The sequence below is a fragment of the Canis lupus genome, chromosome 17 (genome assembly GCF_011100685.1).
Source record: "Canis lupus familiaris isolate Mischka breed German Shepherd chromosome 17, alternate assembly UU_Cfam_GSD_1.0, whole genome shotgun sequence".
In the NCBI taxonomy this organism is placed as follows: domain Eukaryota; kingdom Metazoa; phylum Chordata; class Mammalia; order Carnivora; family Canidae; genus Canis; species Canis lupus.
Genome location: NC_049238.1, coordinates 20,497,366 through 20,522,102, shown reverse-complemented (window position 1 = coordinate 20,522,102; position 24,737 = coordinate 20,497,366). Strand labels below are relative to the sequence as shown.

Genomic DNA, 24,737 nt, shown 5'->3' with positions numbered 1-24,737 from the left:
TCTTGCCAAAAAAGCGTAAGGGCTATAAAGAAGGAATGACAAAAACTTGTCCCCAAATTCATAGCAATGTTGAAAATTTAAGGCACAACACATACTTACCACCTGGCTAATGTCATATCCCCACGGCAGGAAAAGAATCCCTGTGTTATACTTTTCCCAGTGGGACAGGATGAAAGAAAACAAAACGACCCACAGCAGGAGATAAAGAACAAAAACACTGACACCAGATGGTCCTCGTCCAAAGATGGAATATACAGTCACAACAAAATAAACACATGACCAACTATCCAGGCCGTGGTCAAAAAGCTCCCCTAAAGGGGTGCTGGAATTGGTTCTCCTGGCTTGCTTTCCGTCCACACCATCTGCAACCAAAACACATTGCCATGGGAAAAGGTCAACATCTGTACCAGTACGCAGAAAGTCTTCTTTAATAAAGTAGAGAAAAAAAAGTGGAGAAACAAATAAAACAGATCAGCAACTTAGCAATGTTAATTAACAAAGGAATAGCTACCAGCCAGTACTTTTTGTAAAAATCCAATCCTTCACTCCTACAATTTGAAGATTTCAGAAATAAAATCTGTAATTTCTAAGAGTTTAATCTAAAAATTAAAATACATTACATCACACTAAACAGTGTCAGTTTCAGATCTGAGGACAAAGCATTGTTGCTAGACTCTGAATTCCCCCAAATCTTCATAACAACTGAGTTGTTCAGTTAGCCACATGTTCTCCAGCCTCCAGAGAATATTCAATTAGTTACTCATTACAATTTATCTAACCACTCCTTGTTCTAGGATCCAAAAACACCCTGTGCTTCAATTCTAACACCGATTTCATGTTGTTAGAAATTACAGTCACTTTGTTACAGATGTACCACTTCCATAATTGTAAGTACTTTCAGAAAAGGCTTTGAATGAAGTAGACATTCAGTAAATGTGAGAATTAAATGTATCAAAAACATGTAATGCACTATGCTTGATGCTGTGAAGATTAAAAGAATAACCTCAGAACAGATGAAGTTTGTGCCCTCAGCATTTATAACTGAGAAAGGAGACAAAACATGGTAATTAAAGATAGAGCACATCCCAAGCATAGAAGAGTACAGAAAAGGGACAAGTACTCTTCAGGCTAAGACTATCGAGAATGGCCTTCCAGACAAGACGAAACCTGAGTGGGGACATAAAGAATGAGTTGGATTTCAGTAGATAAGAGTATGCTGTTTCAAGAAGACGGGAGTGCTATCAGCACAAACACCAAGATGGAAAAGCACATGAGGGTTCAGAGAATGCCAAGTAGTTCAAGTTGACCAGAAAAAAAAACAGTATGTTAAAGGGCAGTAGAGAAGCTAGAAGGGAGGCTGGAGCAAGTTTAAGTTTCAGGGAGTACCAGGAGCTACTAATAGGATGTGAATAGGGGAGTGATTAGAATGAAAGTAGTGATGTGCTCTGAGAAGATTCCCCTGGCAGCAGAAGGAATGACAGGTTGGAGAGAGGACACTAATCAGCAGGCCTATGTGGACATGGGCTACAGTGGGAATGAAAGGCTCAAGGCAGGTGAGATATTAAGAAAATTAAAATGGCAATGTAGTGAAAGATGAGAAGTGAGGCTGAAGGACCAGAAGATCCTTTCCAGAATCTCCCATCTGGGTAACTAAGAGAGAGATAGGAAATAAAGAAGTCCAAAGGAGTATGAGAGATGGAAAAGATGCTAAGTATAATTTTGGGTGCTAAAACTGAAGTTTTGGCAGAATTCCACATGGTAATATCAAGCAACTCAACCTAAGGTACTTACTAGCAACTCAGAAGACAGACGAGGGCTAGATAGAAACTCAGGAGTCATCTCCATAGTCGGAAGTATCAGGATTGCCAAGGGAATGAGTGGAAAGAGAAAGTTAAGGGTAAAGCACAGTGGAACACCTTCATTTAGAGGCAGAAACAGAGGAGCCGGGGGGGGGGGGGGGGGGGGGGGGGGGAGTGGGGGGGGGGGTGCAGGGAGAAAGACAGAGAGAATAAAAACCAGCTAAAAAGAAGAACCTGAAGCATAACTCTGCATGTTTGTGCAGGAACCAACTACTCTGCTAAAGAAGGTATCATTCCTGTGGTCTCTTAGTAACTGCTGGTCTAGTAGAGGAGACATTATTAAGAAGAAGGAGAAAAAAAAAAAAGCTGAATCATAAAAATTTCTCCCCAAAAGAAATAGTTAACTATTAGGCTAATTGTAAAGATTCAGATTTAAGGAATTAAATTCCTTAAATCCTATGATTTATGAATTCTATCCTATGAATTCCTATGATTATTGTATTTACTTGCTCACCATAGTATGTACTACCTATAGCGCCTACCTCAGTTTGTGGCAAAGAAGGCCTTTAGAAACATTGCTGAAGGAATATATGAAAGGATGAATCCCAGATTTCCTGTCCAAACACTACAGATCTCTGTTATATAGTGTTGGGAACTCTTTTGCCATTAAGTAGCTAAAATATTTCCACAAAGTCTCTTCTCATTATTTGCTGGGTTAAATTCCTGTTTGTGGTGCAACTCCTGGGCAGTTATTACAAACACTGAATTCATGGGCTACATACTAATTAGGTGGTTGTTTTTTTGTTTTGTTTTGTTTTTTAAGATTTTATTTATTTGTTTGAGAGAGAGGGAGAGGCAGAGGGAGAAGCAGACTAGATGCTGAGCAAAGAGCCTGATGCAGGGCTTGATCCCAGGACCCTGAGATCATGACCTGATTGGAAAGCAGGTGCTTAACCAACTGAGCCACCCAGGTGCCCCACTAATTAGGTTTTGTACATTTTCCCACTGAACCCATTCCAGCTCCAATCCAAAGTCTGATGTCTGGATATGTTTCAGAATTTTTTTTTTAGAAAGGTAATTCAGGGCATATACCATATATTGGGGTGGGGGGGCAACTCAGGAAGATCTAGAACAGCACCCTGTGATCAAACACATTAATATTTCTGCAGCAAAATGTGAGAATAGTCACACTAGAATAAAGTTTAGAATTTGCCTCACGTTAGTTCAAGGCAGTTTTGCAACAAATAGTTCATGTTTGGTCAGGATTTTTGCCAAAATTGTGGACATGAAACAGGTAGGTGGTACAGTACATCAAAAGGTCCTTATGACATGCTGTTAAAAGTCAGAGCCTCCAGGCCACTCTCACCTTTTCCCCTATTTCTTCTTGCCCTTGCCAACCAACCCTACAGCATAATTTTCTAAACCTGCTCATCTTTAAGAACAAATGTACAGTAAGGGAGGAAACAACAACAAAAAAAGAACAAATGTGCAAAAGTTTCTGCCTGAAAATGTAATTTCTCACTAAGCTTTTCCCTAATTCTTCTAGACTTCATTCTCTTCCTTCCTCAAATTCTCACACCTTTGGTCACCTGCAATGACAGCAGTTAATCATGTACCAAATTATAATGATTTTATGAATACAAGTTATTTTTACCTAAAGAGATCCTAGCAACTTTAACTCAGGGTCTGGTATTTTGTATTCATTTAAAAACTATATACTGAGAGCCTACTATATGTTAGGCACTATTCTAAACACTGGGTACATAGCCCTTAAAGCTGCAAGTAAGTCATATGGCTTTAAGTACTATGGAGAAAAATAAAGCAGGGAAGGGGAATAAGAGAATACAGGATAAGCCATGCAGATAACCTCAACAAAAAGCATTCTTGGCAAAACAGACAGTATGGCCTAGCACAGCAGACTTCCCGAACCACCCCCTCCACCAAATAAGAATTGATCATTTCTTATTTTTGTTTTCTCACTGTGCTCTATTATAGCAGCTCTCTCAGTATTCCACAATTTGATACGTCAGTGTTGCTTCCCAAACGTAAGGCAAAAACGATGTCTTATTCTAGTTGTTGGTAAATATTCTTTGTAAAGAGCCAGAGAATAAATAGTTGAGGCATTGTGGGTAATCAGTAGTCTCTGTTGCAACCCTCAACTTTGTCTTTGTTGCAGAAAGCCGGCACAGACAACATGTAAAGGAATAGATATATCTGTGTTCCAATAAAACTTTACTTATAAAACCATGCAACAGGCCAGAGTTGGCCTGTAAGAGGTAGTCTGCCAACTTCTACCTTATTCTTTGCATTCCTAGCAACAAACGACATTTTCCATACAGAAACTCAAAAATATATGTATTAAGTTGAACGGGAAATTAACAACCCTGAGTTAAAATGAATTAAGCTAAGTGAAAATGTTAACTTGGTAAGATGGCCATCCCTACTGACAGATTCACCAGTCACTGAATTATGAACATTTGCCAATTTCTTACCTAGAGTGTAGGCTATGAAGTTGAGGATGCCCACTACAATCCAAACCCAATCAGGGACATGCTTGTAACCTGGTGCTGCAAAGGAAAGCAATGCAGGTTTTAATACAAAGTACAATTGTTCTTACCATAGCTATATACCGCCAATGAGAAATATTTCTATTTATTAAATAAAAGTTAAAGTACTTTATAATGTACTTTTAATGCAGAATTAGGTAGATATTAAAAATATATCTGTAAACTGACAAAACTTTGGTTTTGCCAAAACCAAAAGTAGTTGCCCAACCCCTCATAAAGAATAGACATTTGAACTTTAATCATAACTCAAAACTGTTCATCTTTACTTGAAAATTGCTTAGGCACTGGGAAAGAAAATTAGTATTTTTGAGACTTAAAAGATGCTTGTGTTTAATCTGATCCTCATTTACAATTATCCTACAAACATATATTGAGCTTTCAATCTATATTCTCTCATTATGTTACTAACTAGCTAATGTGGATATAGACAGATCACCTCCACTGTATGGATGAATTTGGCATCAGAATCATTCTGAAATGCCAGGACCTCACTATTTCCCCCTAAGATAGAACAACTGAGAATCAGGAGGTCTGGGTTCTAGTCCTGTATTCAACCAGCAGTGTGATCAAGAAAGTATCATTTAACTTCTCCTGTTTTCCATTTACCAGATATACCAGGACTGGATGGTTTATCTAGTCCTCCAGGATCTAGGATTTGGGGAAATATACATTAATATTTACATATTTTTACCTCTCTTAATAACTAAGTAAATAATGTTAGAGTAGTGGGAAAAAATAATTATTTCTAGTTATAAAACTTTTGACGATGTTCTAAGATTAAAATACAAATTTTTAAAAACTGCTTAGTATCAAAATGATGCTTAATAAAATTTAGTCCTATTATTCATGTTGTACTTTATGATCTTCATAAAGTTGCCATTTTATTACATGTATAGAAGCCATGGATTAAAATTTCATTTGATAATTAGGTATATCTATAGTTTCAATATTCAGAATTTCTATAATGTTAAGTCATAAGTTTTTGAAACTCTGAACTTTCCACAAAAACAATGTTGTCAGGACAGTTTCTCCAAAGTCTGTCCACAAAAGTCTGCTAAGCCCACAGATTAACTATGACACATTTAAAACTCCTTACTACATCATTTTTAAGTATTCTTTATTTTTTAAGATTTTATTTATTCATGAGAGATACAGAGAGAGAGAGGCAGAGACATAGGCAGAGGGAAGAAGCAGGCTCTCCACAAGGAGCACCATGCAGGACTTGATCTCGGAACTCTGGGATCACACCCTGAGCCAAAGGCAGATGCTCAACCGCTGAGTCACCCAGGCGTCCCATTTTTAAGTATTCTTATTAGAAAATACATATCAAACTTAGAACGCAAAAAAATTTTCATTCTATCTTCCCTCCATCTTTCCATTCCTCTCAACTCCATCAACTGGCTGAGCAATGAAAATAAACTCTATCTCCCACTTATCCGTCCCTCACCCCCAAATACAGCCAGATTCTGTCCCATGGCCTGCATCAGAAACAGCAAAGGAGAAAGTGAAGACAGGAATAGGGTGAAAGACACTGGAGTCTGGGGTGGCAGCAGGCTGACAACTGCCTCCAAAAGCGTTTCTTTCCTCTCTTTTCCAATGAGGGTCTCGACTTCAGTCAATAAACGTTTGAGGTCTAAGAACCATTTTCAATGGAAACTCGGTGTCATTAAAGGCAAATATGGATGCTGAGCAGAAGGAGAGATCACATTCCCTTCAAAAAGGGGGGGGACTTTTCTTGCATAATTAGAGTAAGGGAAAGGATATTTCTGGAACTGATAAGTACGTTGGACCCTGTTCATACTCAATTTCAGGCAGTGTCATAGTCTTAATTATTCATCTTCTTATAAATCCAATTATTTTTCCTTATTTATCAAAACCTCATTGCTTTTTAGATAGCATATCTAAATTAAGGAGTCAAGTGGGTTTCTAAAATTTGATAGAAACATCCATAACAGATTGTGAAAATACAACTTAGCTTTTACATCCAATTCCTAACATTTTACATATCCTTATAGTATCCAAAAGTTCCACAAAATACAACCATATGAATAAAACCAGAAGATAACCACATCTCATTTTTCTCTACTTAGACATGTTAAATTTTATATTAAAGTAATAACCTTACCTGAAGCATAAAAGTCAGGATCAAAGTATGCCATAAGTAGAAAATTGAATACAACCAGCAGAAAGCCAGAGAAGGTTATCAGATTTGGAGCCAGCCAGGTAGGAAATACCTATTTTTTTTTTCAAAATAATTACAAAATTATTAAAGGAATCTTTCTGGCCATAATACAAGATGCAAATTTAAGTGATAATAAAAGCTATATACTTAAAATATCACACATATATTAAAATGTAAGCCACAATGTCCAGTTGAAAAAAAATAAGCATCTTTCTTCTATTTTTTATATTTCAAATAATTCTGTAATCAACAAATTTTTATAATCATAACATTACATTTACTTTAGAAAATTTTAAAATTTATTTTATAAAAATGATAAATTCTAGAGTATAAACTTAAACTCCAAAGGTGAAATAAATCAAAAGGTATATGACCAAGGGAAAGGAAGATGGGAGAGTTAGTTTCTCTAGATTCCTATCAAACAAACAGCTGCATTCATAACACTCCTTAAAAATTTAAAACTTACTAAAACAGAAGTACAAGTCTATTAATTATCTTACCTTTACTATAGTGTTCCAAAATGGATGCATGATATACAGAGAGAGTGGATTGGTATCCACAGCACTGTACTGTTAAGAAATGAAAGAAAATATTCAGTTATCCTTGCACATTAGCAAGTAGAACAGTATTTTTGGAGTGAAAATAATATTACAAAAATAACTTGGAGAATATGTCTATTTACATGATGTCCTCACCTAAATAACAAAACTGGGGGAACATTATAAGTGGGACAAAGACAGTCAAGTACAGCCAGATTTCTTTTTCTCACTCAATTTTTATAATGTTGCAATATTTCAGCAGAGAAATTTATATTGCTTACAAGTTCTCATTTACAAGGCCAAATCAGGGATCCCTGGGTGGCTCAGCAGTTTAGGGCCTGCCTTTGGGCCAGGGTGTGATCCTGGAGTCCCAGGATCGAGTCCTGCATTGGGCTCCCTGCTTGGAGCCTGCTTCTCACTCTTCCTGGGTCTCTGCCTCTCTCTCTGTGTCTCTCATGAATAATAAATAAAATCTTAAAAAAAAAAAAAAGCCAAATCAAAATGTACACACTGTGTACATTCAAATGTTGATTTTTCTCAACCTCCTCATACCACCACTAATGCACTTAGTAGCTGTGTGACCTTGGGCAAGTTTCAATCCCTTAGTTTGTTCATCTGTAAATGAGGGTCATAGCTTCTATCACAAAGGACTGCCACAAAAATTATGTAAAATAATCATATGTGAGAAATACTTGCCCACAGTAAGTGCTATGTAAGTATTAGATATTATTAAATGTGGGGAGGGTTTTAAATATTTTATTTATTTATTTATTTATTCATAAGACACAGAGAGAGAAAGGCAGAGACATAGGCAGAGGGAGAAGCAGGCTTCCTCTAGAGAACCTGATGTAGGACTCGATCCCAGGACCCTGGGATCACGCCTTGAGCTCAAGGCAGATGCTCAACCACTGAGCCATCCAGGTGCCCTTAAATGTGTTTTAACCACCAAAGGATGACAGTTCCCTTTACAGCAGGAAAATTGATTATATAAATAAGCAAAGGAAGACGATAGGTTAGGGTTCTGTGGTAATCCAGTTTATTACCTAACTATTGAGTTATTTAGTGAAACTTCAAAGGATATTTTAACAAATATTTGTATATAAATACATAAAACTTTAAGTCATACCAATGACTTATTATTCATCAAACACACACATACTGGAGTACCTGGCATGTTGAAAGCACTTCACTCAGTGTGGGGAAGAAAATACTCAATTGGTAAGGGTAATTCCCACCTCAAAGAGTGGGAATATTACCTAATTCATCCAGCTAACATTTAAACAATGTCACAACAGTCAAATATCTGAAAAAAGTTTTTTTTATATTAATATTTAGTTGGTACATAAACTAAATAGTAAGCAATTGAATATGTTGGCACCCAGATCCACCTGATGTAGCCAGTGGGTCAGATAAGTGGGGAAACCACACATTTCAAGCGCATCATCTACAAAGTACAAAAGCTGTAAGAAGTCCAAATCAAAAGGAAACTTTAAAGATATCACATGAATACCTAATACGATGTACAAAGTACAATGTTCTTAATTTAAATGTTTGCTTGATGAGTCTCATCCAGCAGCTTTCCATAATTTAAATTAGATCCAAAAGAAGGTCCTTATCTGATGATATTTTGATTTAAAGGGTCCTCTTTTTAAATTCTAAAGTTTTACCTCTAATTTTCTACTTCAGGAGACCAGAAGTATGTAAAGAATGCAGTGCTAAATGTAAGAAGGTCAGTTTGCTTAAATGGACATTTCACATTTAAGCTCTAGTACAGCAAGAAATGTAATATGAGATCACAAAAGGTAGCAAACAATAAACCTAAAAAACACTCTGTGTTCTAGCCTTACACACCTGAGTATTTTTCAAGATCACATATCACTTAGTATAAACGAAGAAACTTAAAACTGTCTTGTGAATCAACAGGAAGAAAAAAGTGATTCAAACCTTCCACATGCATGAAAAAATACATAAGACATAAACTTTTAAAGATGTTAAACTGGCTTCAGGTATCTGTGAAAGCTAATTAAATATATTTTTATTTTCTATTGGAATGGTACAGATCTGAACACTTTAACCAGGTAATCCACTGTTAAGGCCCACTGTGACTTGCTTGATCTTCAGTCTGCAAGGCCAGATGAGACTACTGCCCTGGAGAAATGCTTGAAAACCACAACCCGGGTTTGAGAGAATCACTCCAAGGCAAAATCTCAGAACGCAAGAGTTCAGAAGATGTCTAGTTCTTGTATACCTGACTCTCATCTTTGCAAATAGGTAAAATAGTTATTTGGCCTCTTTTTAAATGCCTCCAGTGGCAAAACAAAAAAACAAACCCTCATTATTTCCAGAAGCAAACCAACCCATATTAAACAAACTTTTCTAAACACCAACAAAATCCTCCCTATGCCCCACATTTTCTAACCTGTTTTCATTTTGCTCTACAAAGTTAAGCAGACAAGGGTCCAATTTTTCTTCTAAACGACAGTGCTTCAGTTACTTGAAAACCATTCTCCCTGTGACAACCTACATCTTCTCTTCAACTGCTTAAACATTCCATGTTCCTCTTGCTGCTCTTTTTGCCACGCTTTCAATCTTCTTCCTCATCTAGGTCTTGTGCTTTGGACCAGAGGTTGGAAAGTTTTTTCTAGAAAGCACCTGATAGTAAGTATTTTAGGCTCTGTAGGCCATATGGTCTCTGTAACAAACACTCAACACCACCACTGAAGCAAGAAAGCAGTCACTGAAAACAGGTAAACAAATGGGCACAGCTGTGTTCTAGGAAAATTTTATTCACAAAAACAGATGTCTGAAGGCTTTAGTTTGACAACCTGTGCTCCAGACAATCCAACGTGTTGCTAAACCAACACAAACATATGATTCAGGGCATAAAAACCATTTCATGTGGCACATGAGTAGAAAGAACGGTGACCATAAGCCCCTCTCCCTCAACATTCCTCTGATGCTCAACATATTAATTTCCTATGGCAACAAAATCACTCTGCAGACTTAAATACAATACACAGTTGGACTCCTAAGCCATCTTTCACTATGCTAGTATGAGGATGACTGTTGGAAGCTAAGTACAAGACTCTACATTTACCATTATAACATTTCATCTTAATAGATTCAACTCATCTTTCTATCCCCTCCAGATCTCTTCAGATTCAGACTCATCTATCCAAGGTAGTAGCTATGCCTCTCCAAAATCTCAGCTTGTAAATTTATTATGCTAATAATGCTGATAAAGTCAACATTCACCTAAGTCTCTGTAAAAATGCTGATCATAATAGAACTTCTAAGCATTTCCCTCAAGATTGCTCTTAGTACATTTAATAATTTTTATTTGGGTATAAACTTGTCCTGTCATCTACAGCAATTAGCCTACCTTTCTCGCAAGAGAAAAATTTCATAAAATCTTAGTAAAATCAGACTTTAGATTACATTTTGCCAAAAATCAGAAAGTTCCAGAAGTTTTTTTTTTTTTACTTCAATACACGTCAAAATAAAGCAGAGTTCATTCTTCATTCATTCATTCAGTAAGCCAACAAATATTTATGATTGAGTACCTATGATTATGCCAGGCAAATTTGTGCTGAGCCCAGAGAAGACAATGATGAACAAGACCCTGTATTCACCAAGTATACAGCTCATTGTAAATAGATGGTAAGCACGAAAACAAGGAATAATCACAAGTTGTGTTAAATACTGTGAAGGAAATAAGCAGCATATTTTGCAAGAGGACACAGGGTAGGAAGGGTTCCTAGTCAGAGCAGTCAGAGAAAGCTTCTCAAAGGAGAGAACACTCAGCTGAGTCTAAGAAGATGAGAAGAAAGATAGGGAACATCTGAGACACTATATTGAGTCAAAGAAACAAGACACTAAAGAGAACATGCTGTTGTAGATTCCACTTACATGAAGCTAAAAAACAGACAAATTAATTTATGACAAAAAAGTCATAATAGTTTGATGAGAGACACTGAATAGGGGCCTTCTGAAGTGCCAGAAATAATTCTGTATCTTGATCTGGGTGGTAGTTATTTGGGTATATACATATGTAAAAATTCATTACAAGACACTTAAGATCTGTGCATTAATATGTAATTTATATCTAAAGAGAAATCAAAAATCAAAAATACATATGTGGCAGGGGCGCTTGGGTGGCTCAGATGGTTGAGAGTCTGCCTTCGGCTCAGGTCATGATCCCAGGATCCTGGGATCAAGCCTCACATCAGGCTCCTTGTTCAGTGGGGAGCCTGCTCTTCCCTCTCCCACTCCCCCTGCTTGTACTCTCTCTCTGTCAAATAAATAAATTAAATCTTTAAAATATATATATACACATATATGTGTATGGCAGTATGCATGTGTATGGTGTGCATAGGTGTTGCAGGGAGGGAAGTACATGCCAAGATAACTTCCAAGCAAAGACAACAAAATACCTTCCAAGCAAAGGCCACAAAGCTAGAAATACTTGACATACTGAAGGAAGGCTAATGCAGCTATAGCTTAGTGAACACAGAAAAATGACAGGAAATGAAATGGAGGCATGGACCTATACCACCCAGCAAGACCACAGTGAGCCAGATTTTATTCTAAGCCCAATGCACACGCTGATTTATATTTTAAAGGATTTTTAAAGGATTGTACTAACTACAAAAAAAAAAAAGAACTGGATGGAGACCAAAGTCCAGAGACCAGTTACAAGACTCAAAGTACATCAGGCAGAGAAGATTATGGGTTAGACTATAGGTTAGGATTAGCCGTACAGTTAACTTTTAAATGACTTCCAAAGATGCTCTGAAGCATATGTTTTGGAGGACATTAAAAATGTGACATTCCCCTTAATTTAAGAAGGAAACTGACTGATGAAATGAAATTCTGAAACTGCCTCCTTGGACATAGAAGTATTTCCTTTACAAAAGTACTATATTTCAAATCCCTTCTCAGTACTGATAAGAAAAATGATACAAACTGATGCCCCTGGCACTAAATACAGAGCTTTGGACAAATTATTAATTACTCTGAGGCCACTGTCCCAAGTAATGCTCCACTATCTACACTCAGCAGCAGATTTCCCCTACTTGGTCTTTCTTCTACACAATATAAAATAGGACTCTTACTGTTAAATGATTTTTAATATAAGGCCTGTCTTTACCCATCTGAAATATAAGCTTTATACTTTTCTTTTAAGATTTATTTATTCGAAAGAGAAAAAATACAAGTAGGAGGAGGTGCAGAGAGAGAGGGAATCCTCAGACTCCCTGGGGAGCAAGGAGCCTGAAAAGCGGGCAGGGGAGGGGGGAGGCGGGGACCGATAACCTGATCCCACAACTCTGAGATCATAACCTGAACCAAAATCAAGAGTTAGTTGCTCAACCAACTGAGCCACCCAGACACTCCTAAACTTTATACTCATAAAACACATTTAGTTAAGTATAGTAACCCATTAAATGTGACTCAATACAAGCTCTTAGTAGTTCATAAACTGCACTTATTGTTAATCAATTCAGATGCAAACTCAAAATGATATTTCTAATTTTAAAAAACTATTTCCAAAATTCTTGAGTTCGAAATTATCCATGTTTTTAGGACTAAAAAGCAAGATATCCATAAAGAACCAATTTTAGTTTACAACTGGGTTTGCTATATGAAATTGTAGTTTTTATATGTTGCTCACAATAACTTTTCAGACATCCCTAAAATGAAACACACACATTACCAACCTCTCTTAAAACAGAAGAAAGAATCATCTCTCTCGTTGACAATACTGAGGTCAGACCCTTGTTGACAGGACTCATGGCTCAATTATGTTTAGGTGTTTAAAGTCCTTTACAGGGGTAAAATCCATTTTGGCCAACATGTACTCCACCTAGAACAGAGTTCTTTAGCAATGGCATCCCAATCCTCCCGGCTAGTCACTTAAGCACAAAACATAAAACAAGGAATCTCAATTACTTAAAAAACTGTTATTCACTCAACAAATATCAAGGCAATCAAAAGAGTGGCCTTTCACATACAAATGTGGGACTCACTGAACACTGGGATATAAAGAAACTTAAAGAGAATGGAGAAAACTTCCCAACTTGATCTTTTGTGTTTCTGGTACACAGCAGCCTGAGCTCAACAAACATATTTCAATGTTTGCACATATGAATGAATAAATGCATGATCTACTTTGCATGTTTGTTTAAGTAGCAGTAGAGGGTTAAGGTATCAGAGTTGAGAAGAAATGTTACTCCCCTCACCAAATCTATTTTCCCCTACGAACTAGTCCACAGCAACTTCAACTTCACAAGACGAAATTCTTCTTACTCTTCCCCTATTAATAATATGTTTAGGGACATCTGGGTGGCTCAGCAGTTGAGCGTCTGCCTTCAGCTCAGGATGGGATCCCGGGATCTGGGATTGAGTACCACATCGGGCTCCTTGCAGGGAGCCTGCTTCTCCCTCTGCCTGTGTCTCTGCCTCTCTCTCTGTGTCTCTCATGAATAAATAAATAAAATCTTTAAAAATATATGTTTACATTTGTATGTTTTACAGTTTCCACCAATTACAGCTGTTCTCTTGATATTGTAAAATAGATTATTCCTACCTATATCACAAATGATGAGACTATAAAATTCAAGGATTACAACAAATAATAAACAGGAAGGTCTGAACTGTAAATCCTTTCTGATTCATTCTGGAACACGTCTATGAAATTGATCACTTTGTCTGAAACCAGACTACTGTTTCTTGGTTCAAATACAATAATGATCCACTTAGACCCAATTTACTGAAATCTAAAACATACTTTTTGTCTTCCAACTTATGGCAGACACTTCCAGTTTATGGCAGACACACAATTTATTTACTTTATTACACAATAAAGTAATCCCCAGTGAGTGGAGCCCCAGTATAAGCAATCTCCTCCCTCTGATGGTTCATTCCCCTCCCTTGAGGGCAGACCCTGTGATTAGCTATAGAAAGATGACAGATGTCACTGCCTTGATTAGGATACATTATATGACAAAAGTGATGGGATATCACTTTCATGATATATATATATATATATATATATATATATATATATATATTTTTTTTTTTTTATGATAGTCACAGAGAGAGAGAGAGAGGCAGAGACATAGGCAGAGGGAGAAGCAGGCTCCATGCACCGGGAGCCCGATGTGAGATTCGATCCCGGGTCTCCAGGATCGCGCCCTGGGCCAAAGGCAGGCGCCAAACCGCTGCGCCACCCAGGGATCCCCATGATATATTTCTTTACGTAAGTCTTCATCTTAGCAATCTGGAGGAGTCTCCTGCTGATCTTTAAGAAGAAGCAAACAGCAATAATGTGAACTGCCTCTGGTGATGGCCATGTGGCAGGGAAAAGTCGGAAAGCCCTAGTAGCTAAAACCCTCAGCCCTACAACTGGAAAGAACTGAATGCTGCCAACCACACAAGCCTGGACGAGGACCCTAACCTGCAGATGAGAGCACAGCCCAGCTGACATCTCAACTGCAGCCTGGTGAGACCCTAAACAGAGAGAGGAGCTGGCTAACCAATGCCCAGACTCCTAACTCATAGAAACTGTGAGATAATAAATATGTGTTGTTTTATGCCACCAAGTCTGTGATAATTTGTTACCCAGCGATAGGAAACCAGTGCACAACTCTGAAAGCACTACATCATCTTTTCTACTAAGAGATATCTTAAGGCTCCTACCCACAAAAATAAGACTACTTGATGCATGAGAGCCAACACATTATGGTAATATAGTTTCTTACTCCTTTACATCCATTTCTTGGTTTCATTAATACTGCTCTTCAGATTGCAATGTAATTGAATAATTCTTCAGTGAAGTGGTTCTCAAACTGTAGTCACCAAACTGAATCCAAATTCTTGGGACTCTGCCCCAGACATACAGAATCAGACACTCTTTAGTAGGAGTATAACCCAGCAATCTCTTTCAACAGACCCTCCTGGTAAGTCTGAAACACACTCAGGTTTGAGGACCACTGCTCTGATGAAAGCAAACATGAACAGCACTCCCACAACTCCTCAGCTGAAGGATAAACCACACCATTAGTTTAGTGGCCAACGTCTATCCCTCCTTATGGTAACTTCAAATACTGCATTGCAAGCAAGAGACAAGGTATAATAAAATCCAGCAAATACTCACTAAATTTACTAAATACAAGACATTATGCTAGAAACAATCTATGATATAAAAACACCAAACCTAAAGTGGGAAAAAAAAAAGGAGGGGTTCAATTAACCCTGGGACAAAAATTTAAAATTTCTTAAAATACTTTTTATCAATACAAGACTTTAAGAACTATACTCACAGAGAACATAACTCCGTAGACAATGAGATCTCCTTTCAGTCAATATTATCACTTACATCTACTAACAAGTCAGAAGGAAGATGGTGACAGAATATTAGAGAAGTTAGGGCAGTAAGAACAAGCAAGTCATGATGTCAAACAGGTTTGCTTGCTAAACTTAATCTACAATAAATTCTAACGAGATGAGAGGACAAAAGGAGAGGTCATTAAGTGAAGAAAAATTTGAAATCTTTGCAGGGAAATCTGGATATCAGACATATGATAAATACATAGAAGGTACTGCAGATTCTTAAATAGGAAAGTGGTATTTGAGACAATTTACTTACTCTGCCTGTTGTACTATTATATATGATTAAACAGAAGAAGAAATCTGAAGTCAAAGTCTCTCTGTGGGATCCAAGCTAGATACAGACCTCTGTTACTCTTTCTATCTCTCTGTTGTCACCCTTAACTTGCTCTCCTAAAATACGCTTTCTCTTGGTATAACTTCCTGGAGTGTAGGTACACATGTGTTATACGTTGGCCAATACTCACAAACAGGGAGGCACAAATGTCAAGTATTATTTCTTACTTAGCACTAATATACCACTATGTGCCAGGCATTTTACAAATATTAATTCATTCAATTTTGATAATGATCCTATGAGGCAGATACTATCCCATTTCACAGATGAGGAAATCTGTTTAGAGATGACACTAAGTTACTCAAAGTCAAAACTCTAATACGTGGTTTCTTTTGAACTTAATATTAAGTTTCAAGGCTAATAATTTAATCAAAAAAAGACTTTCATCTCAATTAAAGCTACCCAGTATATAAAATGTTCTTAATACACAACAAAATGTAAGACTAGTAAATATAGTCATTTACTTGCCTTCGCCAATGATTTTAAAATGAGGGAAAAGAGAACAAAAATAGTTCATTTTCACTGTATGTTTTCCCCACCTGCAAACGTTAGACACAAACCCAATTAAGCATCCACTGAAAGCCTTATTTTATTGTTTCTATTTCTGGTACAAAACATCCAGTAAGTACAAGGCAGAGTTTATCTTTTCATTCTTAGATTTGAGAGGAAGCCTGGCACGAAGAAAATGGGATCCTAACCCAGACTGCCTAGGTTCAATCTCAGCTTTGGGACCCTGAGGAAGTTAAATTCTCTGTGCCTCGGTAAATTAACAGTACCTCTACTTCACAAGGCATTTGTGAATATTAAATGAGATAATATATGTAAAAGCACTTAAAGCAATGCCTGGCACATAGTAAATGCTATATGAACATTTGCTATCATTATTATTATTATTATTATTCAGTATTTACAATGATATTGCTCTTGCCATTTCAACTTTCCTTCACTGGGCTCACTAGGCTCAGCCTGGTACCTCACATACCTGTCACGTCCTTATGTCTAATTTACCATGGTCTTCCTGGTCTCTGTGCCTGGGTTCCCCCATCAGTCTCTGTAACATCTTCTCCAACTCTCCCTTATGCACTGGGCAAATTCTTATTCTGTAAAATTCTTCACATTTAAGTATTATAGGAGTTAGAAAAACAGGGTCATCCTCAGTGAACTGATGTTTCAGAAGACAGTAAAAGAACCAAGTCAAGATGTTTCTTCCAAATAGCAACTTCTGAAATCTACCACTTAATCTCATTCTCTCTCACACTGCAGAAGTTCCCCAGCCATCCTTCTTTCACTCCTTCTGAAAAACTCTTGTCTCTGCCAACTGCAAAAATAATTCTTTCCATGAGACACTTATAAATCTACATCTATAGCCACTAAAGAGATTACTTTAAAAAAATCCTTAAAAATAATAATAAAAGGGGTGCCCAGCTGGCTTAGTTGGTAAAGCATGTGACTTTTGATCTTGGGATTGTAAGTTTGAGCCCCACATTGGGTGTAGAGATTACTTAAAAATAAAATCCTGGGGGCAGCCCCGGTGGCTCAGCAGTTTAGCGCGGCCTACAGCCCAGGGCATGATCCTGGAGACTCAGGATCGAGTCCCACATCAGGCTCCCGGCATGGAGCCTGCTTCTCCCTCTGCCTTTGTCTCTGCCTCTCTCTCTCTCTCTCTCTCTCTCTCTCTCCTCTGTGTATTCTCATGAATAAATAAATAAAATCTTTAAAAAAAAAATAAGGTCACTATAATGTTTTTCAAGTCTTATGAATGTATTGACAGGTGGGAAAGGGCAGCTCCCCAATCTATTCAAGGAGACCAAGCACAACTAAAGATATGTCTGAATTAACTGTAACATACCTAGGTAATGCTGTAATTAATATGGTATACTGTAGCTGGCCTGCAATCATAGGCAGCCCAGGTGGCTCAGCAGTTTAGTGCTGCCTTCAGCCCAGGGCATGATCCTGGAGACCAGGGATCAAGTCCCGCGTCGGGCTCCCTGCAGGGAGCCTGCTTCTCCCTCTGCCTGTGTCTCTGCACCTCTCTCTCTCTCTCACATGAATAAATAAAGAAAAAAGAAAAAAAAAGATTAAGAATTTCTCAAGTGTCTACTCTGGCTCAGAATAAAAGCGTTCTAATCTTTGAAGTCATTAAATAAATATTCCTCTAATGGAGGATAATTCATCCACAGGTGATATTTCTTTGGAGCATGAAGTTTGCTTCAATTCTCAGTCCACAATCCACATCTTCACACGCTCTATCCAACAGAAGTGCCCTGTACAAAAGATTACTGTTATCCTGTCAGATTCAGCATCATTTATCATTTAAATTATAATTGTGCTTCTATCCTATAAGGGTCAATCTCTCATGAGTTTGTTTACTCATCAGATATGAGTTAATAATTCCTCCTCTCGGGCTATCAAGAGGGTTAAGTCTTAGACCAAAAAAATGTCAGTTACTATTGTTACCAAGGGTACCTTTCCAGGGTTAATGCTTCACAAAACCCCTACCTCAGTGACTACCGCCTCTATCCACCCAGTCATCTTACCAGAACCTGCGTCATCCCAGACTCCTCCCCAGCAACACCTCCAGGTTCTCAGTCACCATGTTCTGTCAATTTTTAATCTTAAATCAAGGATCACAAACAAATGTCCATAGGGGCTGGGAGGATAAACTAAACAAAGCAGACCTGCATGAAGCATATGGGGTGGAAGGAAAATGGCAAACTGGAGAGCAAATACCTTTTTTAAAGAGGGCAAGCACTATTTAGCTTTGGGGGAGTCTTGTCGAGAGAAAATTCAGGGCCAATGCTGTCCACTATTCTGGTTTTTCAAACAAATCCAGAAATTTGGATTTTTATGGGGAAGGTGCTAATTTTTTAAACAAAGTATGGTGTGGGCCAAATTAAACATATCTGCTGGCCAAATTCAGTGAGTAGGTTAACCAGTTTTGATTTCTATCTTTAGAATCCCCACTCCCTTTCTATCCCTGCTACTTAGATTCAGGCCACTCCCATTTCTTACCTAGGTTTATCCAGAAGGATTCTAAAAGGTCCCCAGATCACACCACCCATTTATTTTCTACAAGCTGCCAGGGCAAACTTCCTAAAATTAAATCTGATCCTGTTTAAAATCAAACAGTTCTCCCAAATCTACAGCATTACCATGTGCCTGAGTTATTTAACATGTAGACAAGAGTAATCTACACAATCTGAATCTCCCAAAGTAAGGCTAGGAATCTGCTATTTAAACACTTTCCCAGGTGATTCTGATGCTGATAGTCCTTGGGCCACAGAAACACTGATCCACAGGGTAAAATCTAAAAGTCCTTTCCATCAAAGCATTCCCTCTTGACAGGCCCCACCTCCCTCCTCAGCCTCATGTCCAGCCCCTCCACCATTACGCCTAAACATGTACCTTCTTATGGTTCCCAGAAAAAACTATTGGGCCTCCACTCCTTATGCATTCCACTGCTCTCTGGCTCTGTAAAGCCTTTTCTCCCTCTTTGGTAATGTGGGGCCTACTCAGCTTCATTTTTCTAGATTGAGCTCTGCCTTTCCCTCCATCCCCTCTCGGATGCCTTTCTCAGCTTTAACCCTCACTCCCTGGAGCTGCCTCCTTATTTCCCACAGCACCTGGCACTTACCTAACTGTATTTTGTAGACCCAGTGCTATGCCTGACACAGAGTGGACCCTCAATAAATGCTTACTGAATAAACAGAATCAAACTGTATGAACCAGTAAGGGTGAAGCCAGACTCTTTGGCATTATCATCAAGATGCACACAGTCTCTCTTTATAACCTGTTAACTGCAATACTAATAAATGTATCACAGTTCCTATAATCAGGTTGTTGTTGACGTGCAACAACAGAATAATAGCAGAAACCAATTCATCATAAAATTACATTATTGGGGCGCCTGGATGGCTTAGTCAGTTAAGTGTCTGCCTTCAGCTCAGGTCATGATCTTGGGGTCCTGGGATTGACCCCACATTGGGCTCTCTGCTCAGCAGGAAGCCTGCTTCTCCCTCTCCCCTCTTTCCCCCCTGCTTGTGCTCTCTCTCTCTCTCTCTCAAATAAATAAAATATTTTTAAATAAATAAATAAAATTATATTCTTGAAACCAAGCAACATTATTTCAAAAAATACTTACCTCCTCTCTGAAGCAAAATGATACAATTTAAAACTAGCTGTTACACTATCAACTAAACTATGCCTCCCCTAGGTCAGATTAGGTAAATCACAATACAAGTTTCGCCCTTAGACAAGTGGGAAAATCCTTCAACAGTAAAGACTTGTCCAAAGAAAGGGCAGGTAAGAGAGGAGGGATGATAAGCCTCTCAAAGGTAAAATACCTCAATATAATTGTCTAAAGGTACATTAATAAGCAACAGAAAAAAATGGCAGTTAAACGCCAGACATTGTCACATTCAAAATACAAAAGAGTCCTTCCAACTGATATCCAGGAGATGCACAGCTCCTTTTTACCATACTTCCAAAATGGTTTATATTCTTTTACACTCTCATTCCTTCAATAAATATTTGTTAAGCACCCGTTCTATTCATGTGCTAGCCTGGTCATGTTGAACAAAACAGCTATAGGCCCTACCCTCATAATCTAAGAGAGAAGGCAGACTCTCAACTGATTATTCATCTGCTTAATAAAATTGTGGTAACAAATGGGAAACACAAGTGTTAAGGCAGCACATAACATACAATCCATCTCATGCTTTCTTCTGCACTGAAAAGCAATCATCTTAGTTTCTTACTACAGAAATCTAATTACCACCCACATGTGTACCCCTCTCAGCAGTTATTCTGAATAACTGCCAGGTTTCCAACTGTAGCTCTCAGATGTACCTCTAGGGAGACAAAGAAATTAAACTAATTCAAAGTAATTTTTCCACCAGCAGCTTTTATTGTATCAAATTTTCTCACATCTCTTTACTCTAATATACAGGGTCACATCAGGGAATAAAAATCTCTTGACTGTTTTGAGTCTTTACCCATTTATGGGATGATCTTTCTTCAAAAGCTGTTTTAATTCAATAAGCATTTATAAAGCACTTCCTGTTGAAGACCACACAATGGGAATGTGTGATCTTTAGGAAGAAAGGGTCTCTAGGTACAATTCACATTCCAGTAAAACTGACCACAGAGGTTTTTCTTTTGGATACCTTTGGATTCATATTTTTTAATATGAACACAATACTAAGAACCCTCTACTTGAAGAAGTTTAGGTTATAATTTGTGGCCCTCCTTTTTAAAAATCAACAAACTACATTTTAGTGAACATTGGACGCTTGCTAAACTGACCTTTGTTTTCCAGGATGATAGAAAATCTGTTGTCAGACACAGGAAGTGAGTCAGATAACGGAAGAGGGTAAAAGATAGGAATAGAAAAGCACACTAAAATTTCTTGTAATTTAGGACACCTATCTGGTTGGAAATATAAATTTAGGGAACACTGCTTTATAAGAAAAATTAGATTCCATATTACAGACACTGCTGCAAGTGAAACAGCTATTCTATTGGTACTTGGACCCAGAAAGCCAAATCCTGGGAAGGAAAAAAAATTTATATGTCAATATTTACAGTGCAGAAGAGATAATAAGAAAGGGGTAGAGCTGAAGGCAAAATAGGACATATCTGGGTTAATAACCTTCTTTAATGAAGTTGTAAAGCTCTAGCCAGGGCTACTAAGAAGGCTCTGGGACTTCTTTCCACTTAAATTTTAAGACGTGTCAGCACCTCAGGTCAAAATTGTATGACACCATATTGCTTGAAAGCATATGAATGTCCTATATGACTTGCTAAAGTCCTTTACAGTTTTTCCAATTCCAGTTAGGCAAAATCCATTATGATTTTTTTCAGCTATGCATTCATTCTACATATGTTTATTGGGTTACTAGTATGCACAGTGGTACTGTGGTCAGGCCATGGTGGTCAAGTCTAACCACTTGGGTTGACATTCTTTTTTTTTTTTTTTTTTTTTTTGGTATTACATTCTAACAGGAAGACACACTAACAAATTCCATAAAGGAACAGAGGGTACTCTGACAGCATGCTTAAGGGGAGAGGAGAGCTTAGAGAATGCTTCTGAGGAAATAAAATTTAAGTGAATACATGAATATTAATGTAAACGGGAAGGGAAGCTACATTCCTGGCAGACTAAACAACATGACTTAAAAATGTGAAAAAGGAGGGCAGCCCGGGTGACTCAGTGGTTTAGCACCGCCTTCAGTCCAGGGCCTGCCTGATCCTGGATACCTGGGATCGAGTCCCCCATCAGGCTCTCTTCATGGAGCCTGCTTCTCCCTTTGCCTGTGTCTCTGCCTCTGCCTCTCTTTCTCTCTCTCTCTCCCTCTCTCTCTCTGTGTTCCTCATAAATAATAATAATAAATAAATAAATAAATAAATAAATAAATAAATAAATAAATAAGAAAAGGGAGTGGTGGGGGAGGAGATGGCTACTAATTCTGGCAGAGGTAGACAGTGAGGAGCATGACATGAAGCTGAAGACAGGCAAGGACCATATCATTCAGAGCAGTGTAGATCCTGTTTTGGATTTTTGGACTTCATTCCAAGAGCAATGGAAAGACAGTGGTGGGTTTTAAGCAAAGGAGTAATATGACTAGATGCACTTTTTTTTTTAAAGATTTATTTATTTATTTATGATAGACACAGAGAGAGAGAGAGAGAGAGAGAGAGGCAGAGACACAGGCAGAGGGAGAAGCAGGCTCCACACCGGGAGCCCGATGCGGGACTCGATTCCAGGACTCAGGATCGTGCCCTGGGCCAAAAGCAGGCTCCAAACTGCTGAGCCACCCAGAGATCCCTTTTAAAGATCATTATGAAACAGACAGAAAAGACTGTAAGGGCAAAAGTAAATGTGGGCAAGCAACAAAATAAAGTAGTAATAGATTATAATCCAAAATATAAAATAAATATTGGTGAATCCACAGTGGTATAATTAAATGGTTGGATAAATATACAATGGGAAGAAAAGACAAATCTCCCATGCACAATTCCCAACAAATTATGTCAATAATCTCCCCTCAAGGAGGTGGAACTTAAGTTGGAACTACCACTACCAAGTGAGGGCTCATAGCAACTTGTTTCCAAAGGGAGTAATTTTACAGGGAGAAACCTAACAAACTCTACTTCAGCCAGGTGATCAAAGTCAACATCAACAGTGATAAGTCATACTGATAGCATGTACTCTCCATATGATGTAATGAGAATGGCACTTCATCTCCTGCTCTTCCTCCCCAAATCCCATAACCCTTGCCTCATTATGCGAAAAACAGACAAATCCCAACTGACGGTCATTCTACAAAATACATAACCAGAACTCCTCAAAACTATCAAGGCAATCAAAAAAGAAGGGAAGTTGATAAATCGTCACAGCCAAGAGGAGCTTAAGGAGACAACTAAGTAAAATGTGATATCCTGGATGAGATCCCAGAACAGAAAAAGGGTATTAGGTGAAAACTTAGGAAATGTAAGTCAAGTATGGACCTCAGTTAATAATGTGTAAATATTGGTTCATTAATCGTGACAAAGGTATCATACTAATTAATGTAAGATGTTAATAATAGGGAGAACCGAACCGGGTATGAGACATAAGGGAGCTCTACTACCTTCATGATTTTTCTGCAAATGTATTCTAAAAGTGTTCTAAAGGAAAAAGATTACCTAAAGTGTATGTGGGAAGAGTGATAATAGAATCACTCTTCTTCTAGCTAGGCTAACAATGATAGAAGGTACAGAACCGAGTGATTCACTGCCTGGTGGGTGAGGTAGAGGAATCAAGAGCGAAAGTGACAGTTAGCGAAGATGAAAGGTTACAGCCCAGATTTCGGGCTTGGAAAACTGGATGGACAGTGGAGTCATTCACTGCTAAGGGAGGAGGGGAGGAAAACCAGATGTGGAGGAAAGTTAACAGCCAGCATTTACTGGAGGCCCATTCGGTGTCAGGCCCCTCACAAATCCCTATAATCATTTTGCACGACAGAGACTATTACTTGGCCCCACGCCATGCAAAGAAATTAGAGTTTGGTATCAGGTTTCTACGTACTCCATAGCCCGCTCTCCTCCTACTACACAGTCCCTTCTGTGCACAGTTACTTCAACTGGCAGCCCCAGCGCCACAAGCCACTGCTGAGGAAGCCTCCTTCCTGGGAGTAGAAGTGGAGTGCATCAGCAGAATGGCCTCAGTAGTTACTCCCCCTCCCCGGGCCTCCTCTGCCAAAAACCGTCTCTATCTGAGTCGTATGCAAGAGGCAGGTGGAGGCTTCGTTAAAATGAAGGCAATTAAGACACCACGAGGGGGACCGCATCAGCCAACATAATAATAGCAATAATAATAAAGTAAAGAAGCACAGGGAATTCTCCGGCTCCACTCTCGTCGAGCGGTCTCCTACGGAAAAGGCGATCCCCCGGGAGAGTACCGAGTGTAGGCGGCGGGCCTAGGATGCTCCCCCGCACCCTGACCCCAAAGCCCGAGGTCTCGGCAGGACCCCCGGACAAACGCCCGCCAGCCCACTCGGAGCCACGCGGCACAAGGTGACACGGACCGCGCCTGCCCCTCAGCCGCCCTGGGAGAGGCCGGGAAGAGGAGGGAGAGGGGCGTCCGCGGGGCCCCGCGCTACCTTGTACTTATCAAAGCCGGCCAGCTGCTCCGGGCTCACGTATTCGTAACCAGCCATGACGACCCGAACACCGAGCGCCCACTCGGCAGCGACTCTCCGCGACGAGGTGCGGAAACACGAGCACCACACTAGCTGGGCAAGGATGGGAAGACTCGGCTGGCAAAGGAGCTAGTAGAGCCGCGCTCCTCCCACCGCGCACGCGTAGCCACCTCAGGCCACTTCCGCCGCCTCCCCAGTGCGCAAGCGCAGCCTCCACCTCTCCCCGCCCACCGAGGGAGGGTCG

General features: G+C 38.9%; 1 protein-coding gene across 1 annotated transcript in view; it reads right to left on the bottom strand.

The window, feature by feature from the left end:
• Nucleotides 1-24,629, bottom strand: part of SELENOI (selenoprotein I) — a 38,341-nt gene extending 13,712 nt beyond the window's left edge. The window contains exons 1-5 of the mRNA NM_001164486.1: nucleotides 24,455-24,629; nucleotides 7,049-7,117; nucleotides 6,492-6,600; nucleotides 4,292-4,366; nucleotides 100-362 (exon numbers count right to left, since the gene is read on the bottom strand). Coding sequence (NP_001157958.1) covers nucleotides 100-362; nucleotides 4,292-4,366; nucleotides 6,492-6,600; nucleotides 7,049-7,117; nucleotides 24,455-24,511 — 573 coding nt within the window. The 5' untranslated portion in view covers nucleotides 24,512-24,629. The remainder of the gene's footprint in view (nucleotides 1-99; nucleotides 363-4,291; nucleotides 4,367-6,491; nucleotides 6,601-7,048; nucleotides 7,118-24,454) is intronic.
• Between the last annotated feature and the right edge of the window lie 108 nt (nucleotides 24,630-24,737).